Raw genomic sequence first — 5,247 nt, forward strand, 5'->3', positions numbered from 1 at the left:
TTCTGCAAGGAGGACTGCAGCTGACAACTCCGTTTTGTTGAGTCCAGCTGTGTCTCTCAGAGGAGAACTGTGCCTTGCTGCTGGAGTGCAGATGTGGGTCCACATGTCACCCCCCATTAAAGACGACGGACCCTCAGCACCTTTATAATGCCCCCTGCAGGGCCCAGGAAATATTGCTTCCCTATGTTCAGCACCCCATTTGGCTGCACCAAATCTATGCATGTGGCCCACTGCCTCTAAGCTGCATCTTCCCTGATAATACATGTGGTGTACAGGTGGGGTTTCTGGGGAGCATCTGGATCCTGCCCCTTCTGTGGAGATAAAAAGCACTGCTGGATAAAGCATCCCCCCAAAAAGGATGCTTTGTCTCCACTTGGAGCAATCTGAGCTCAACTGTTTTTCCTGCTCATATACTGAAACACACAAATCCGCTATTGAACAGCACTGGGGGGCTGGAGAAGCTCACTCACCACCGCTGGAGAGGTAGCTGGCCAGGCCCTGGTAGGTCATGTACATTTTTGCTGGAGTGGTTGGGTCAGGCACTGTGTACTGAGCAGCCATGTCAGCACAGATCACCCAGAACCTGCAACGAGATCCACAAGACTGAAGGTAAAACCCTGCAGCATGTGAGCTTCAAGTGGGTGTCCCTCACTCAGGAGTTGGGCAAGAACCAGGCTGTGGTTCAGCACAACTGCCTTAGGCGTAGGTATGGCCTTTAAGTGAAGTGAAGGCCATAAATGAAAAGTCACTGTTGGTCATTAAGTAATGCAAATCTGTGACACCCCCCCATCACTGACAGTGCATTGCTGCTGTTTGGTCCCCCCCTCTACTGTGCAACTACGCGGCAGCTGGGGCAGTGTCCTGACCCTCCTTCAGCTCAGCAGGCTTCTTACCACCCGTTTCTGTACAAGCAGGCAGCCACCAAGCAAAATGATGGATGTAATTTCTTTGCTTCCTGATAGCAGTTTGCAGAGTGAGATGACCTGCATTTGGGCTCATTTTGGCTCATTTGCTCTGTCCCTGGGCAGAGGCAGGGAGTTGGCTCTTGTCTCTCTAGCCCTTCCTAGCTGTATTGGCACAGGGATGTCTGTTACAAGCACAGACATAATTACAGTCACTTTGCTGTCCAAGCTAGTTAAAGGCCTTCACACAGGCTGTGGGAACCCTGTAGGTGCCTGAACAGCCTATTTATCTTCATCGTCCATTTCTTCTAATGCCCTTCTCTGGTTGGCATCTGTTTGCTTTGAATACCACCTGTGTCTTAGTACAGTTTGTCAAGCATTACCTGGATTTGTCAAGCATTGTCAGGCAATAATGTCAAGTATTACAAGCATTTGTGAAACTGTGGAAGGTTTTCATTCCATTTCTTGCACAGGCTGTGCTTCCCCTTTACCCTGCCATTGCAGAAATCAATTCCCAGAAGCCTTGAGAAGCCCACTTGGTTTCTGAAGAATCCTTTCAGGAATCTTCCCAGCCACACTGTATGACATGCTTGCAAAGCTTTGTTTGCCCCATCCCAAAATACCTTGGAGTGCTGTGCTGTTAAGACTTGTAAGGTTCATAGCCACCTGCTCTATTATTGATGAAATTAGACAGTTTTTGGTGGTTAATGCACAACACAACTAGTGCTAGCCTACTGGAAGCCCCAGATTTTCTTTTCTAACACCCACAAAACTATTTAATCCCTTTACATGCTGTAATTCCTTAGATTAACCATGACCAACAGGCAAAACTCTTAAGTTTCCTTCCATTCATCCATTCAGGCATCGCAATGGCATCCAAGAGTTTACCATGTGTTTTCCTCGGAAGACCGACCAACTCTATATTCAAAGATCTGTGAAAGTACTGCTCACTAACAGTCTTCCCCTGAACCTCTCAGTGAAATGAGAGCTGTCCTGCCCTCACAGCCCAACAAGCTTCACTAGCTCCTCTCATTTACCTAGCCACCCCATCATTCAAGATTCTACTTTATAATTGACTTCATGCAGTAGTTTTGTGGCGGACCCAGACCAAAGCCAGGATGAGAAGTTACCTAGGAGTCAAAAGTGCCTAACTTCTGGCTTCTAATATGTTACCTTGATTGAGCTTCCCTTTTTGATGAAGAAAACCTGGTTGTGTTGTGTGCTCAGGATAGATCACCACCCATGTCCCCCTCCTCTAGTACCTCATAACAGTAGCTGGAGCTGAAAGCCAAGAGAACTCACCCAAAAAGCTTCACTCGGCCTTTGGAAGATGCTGTCATTGTGCCATCTTCCTCCACAGTGTATTCAGCAGAGATATTGTCCTGAAGGAAAAGGCCTTCTGGATCCTTCTTGGCCAGGGCATACCATTTCCCTGCATACTAACATGGAAGACTATTAATATCTGAGTTAACCACCATGGCAAGATTAGCACAAAAGCATTTTTGTAAACATAGTGCCCTTCTAACTACCTGTTGCCCGGTCTATGGAGGAAGTCTGAGTTTGGGTGCACATGTATTACACAGGTCCTGCTACACCATCTGATGATACTGGGAGGAGCGGGTTGAGAAGCTCTGCACTTCTGTGTGCATGTACTAGTCATGTGAGACGTTCTTGTCACAGTGACCCCACACTGAAAGCTTCTCCCATCCCAAGACGCCTGCTGGGAGTCAGGCTAGTTCTTCCCTGTTCCCGTTAAGGCCCCTGCTTTTCCATGGAAGATGCTATCAGCGAAATCAAATTGCAGCCACAAAAACCTTAGCAAGCTGGCCGGAGGGGCTCTTGTGACTGCTGGGGGACAGAGTTGGTCTTAGAGATCAACCCAGTGGCAAGGGTCTACCCAGTGAAGCAGAAGGCAATGCCTCTGTGCACTGTGAAGGGGAAGGCGTGTGCTGGGGAGACTAGCAACAGGGGGAAATGAAATGAGATTAAGGGGAAGAAAATTTCAAGGAAAAAACGGGTCCCCGAAGATGTACTAGAAATGTTTATTTCTAGTAAAATGAAAACAAGATCTAAACAGGTGGTTGACAGACAGGAAGGCCCTCAAAAGTTAGCATTATTAGAAATATTGAGGAAAGCAGAACTTAGCTGTGTTGAACTTGATTCTTCAGTGAAGCAAATGAGATCTGTTTGGCAAGTTACATGCTTAAGCCTGAAACAGTCTGTAGTTCCCAAATACAGGATCCTGAGAAGAACTTTGACTTTTTAAAACTGGGATGTTCCCAAAGCTCATGTTCCCCAGACATGGGTCTGTTTCCAGCAAAGCCAGCCTTGTATAGAGGAAGCGTTGGCCTCACCCCAGCTGTAGCTGGAAGTGATGTTTGCTGAGGGAAAATCGAAACAGGTACTGGCACACCTGTCTGGATCTTTCCAACACCAAATTAGCCCTAATTTCCCCCTCAGAGGCAGGCAGATTAAATGCTGTGTTTCAACAAGAGTCAGCCTGTAGTCAGGAGACCCAGCTAGATACATTTTCAGTTTACTATGACTCCCAAGAATGGCTGGTGGTGGATGCAAGTCCTCCAGGGCATGTGTTTGGGCTTTCTCTCTGATGGGCATCTAAATTGTTTCATTCACACCACCACTCAAAGCTGAGACCACTCAAAGCTGAGATCTGTACCGAACTTCAGGCTAACAGAAGATATCTAACAAATAACATCCCTGACTTTCAAGGCTGGTTTTACCCTAGTACTTAGAAGGTTAAACAACAGTGAGAAAAGCAAACTACAGGAGCAGCATCTGAGAAACAGCATATGAAAGAAGTTAACTTCTTCGTGAGGAACCCCTTTAGATTAACACAAACCATAACCTGGAAAAACAGTTTATATATGAAGCTTCTTCACATATACTGTTGAAGTAACCATAATTACCCTTTTTGGATCAAAATTGTCTTTCACAGAGAAAGACTCCACTGCACAGGTCTGAGCTAGGCTATATTCAACAGTGGAGAAGATCGAGGCCAGGAAAACATACTGTGAATATTTCATTCTGCAAGACAAAAGCAAATGTGAAGTTTTATTGCATGCAGTAGATGTGGGTAGCTAGTGCTGTGCCTACAGATACATTCCCCTCATTTTAAAACTAGCTTCTTTCCATACTGAGTAGATTCCTCCACTGAGAAACCACTGAGTCATTGTGGTGCCAAAATCCATCAAAAACTGAGCATCAATGGCAATTACTTTGCAAGAATATTTTGCTTGCATGTATTGCAGTTCATCACATTTTTACATGATAAATCAAGCCAGACTCTGAATAAGATTGGTAAGAATTGTTAAAAATTTAATTTTTTTAAAATTTTTGTTTTCACAAGAATGATGTTCTGATGAGCTCTGGTAAAGTACTGTAGGTTGTAAGCATGTTGTTTCTACTTCTTTCGTGGTGAGTGTCCATTTTGCTTTCAAACCAGCAAAGCTGTGTTCTTCATGACCAGTTCTCATCACCAAAACAGGCTCTTCCTAGCTGCCTACTCTAATGACAAATTACGTCAGTATTGTCTGCTCTCAGACCGTTCCCTCTACAAACATGACAAATAATACTCAATTTCTAGAGGCTTGATCTGCCACTGCAGCACAGCCATAAGGTGGCCATGACTTTATTTGTCTCCTCGGGTATCCCAGCTCATCCATACCCCAGCATATTTCTTTCTCATGCTTTAGGAAGAGAGCACCTGCACATACATTCTTGCTGAGTATTTGACCCTGAATACATGTTCTGATGCCAAGGAGAAATACATTTACCTGAAACTTTCCTGCAGCACCCAAGCTGATCTACCAATCCAGGACTTCCAAACACCCAAGCAACTACTCTGTTCCCAGCTGCTACCATGTGAGCTGCACTCCCCTGCTGCAAGAGATGCTAATTTGGCCCGCCTCTGCTGAAGAGAGACCTACCTGTTGGGGTAGAGTTGTTGGAGATCCCTGAGACTACTCTGCTTCAGTCTTTGGGCTGCAGTCAGCTGGAGAGTTTTGTGTCAATTGCCCTCCAGCTGCCTTTAAATAATGAATCTGCAAAGTCACTAATTGGTTCTTTTTGCTCGTGTGCCTGTATAAAACGCTTAATCTTGGATAATCCATTATGTAAAAACCAACTATAATCCTCACACTGGTAGGTCTGACTGCTATACTAATACAAACACAGCTTTTACATAATGGAAAAAGCTGCCCAGAAAGCTAATAAGTCTGCTGATGAGATCGTACCACACCTTTGTCTCATTGAAGTCTTTCTGCTTCTAACACGTGTTAGGAGAATAAGCACAGAGCATTAACCAGGGAAACTCATGGACTGTACG

General features: G+C 45.2%; 1 protein-coding gene across 1 annotated transcript in view; it reads right to left on the bottom strand.

Moving 5' to 3' along the window:
• LOC104626196 (purpurin) overlaps positions 1-4,907 on the bottom strand; it is a 7,216-nt gene extending 2,309 nt beyond the window's left edge. The window contains exons 1-4 of the mRNA XM_010294058.1: positions 4,850-4,907; positions 3,830-3,947; positions 2,205-2,341; positions 471-583 (exon numbers count right to left, since the gene is read on the bottom strand). Coding sequence (XP_010292360.1) covers positions 471-583; positions 2,205-2,341; positions 3,830-3,946 — 367 coding nt within the window. The 5' untranslated portion in view covers position 3,947; positions 4,850-4,907. The remainder of the gene's footprint in view (positions 1-470; positions 584-2,204; positions 2,342-3,829; positions 3,948-4,849) is intronic.
• Between the last annotated feature and the right edge of the window lie 340 nt (positions 4,908-5,247).

Source organism: Phaethon lepturus, unplaced genomic scaffold (assembly GCF_000687285.1).
Source record: "Phaethon lepturus isolate BGI_N335 unplaced genomic scaffold, ASM68728v1 scaffold24029, whole genome shotgun sequence".
NCBI lineage: Eukaryota > Metazoa > Chordata > Aves > Phaethontiformes > Phaethontidae > Phaethon > Phaethon lepturus.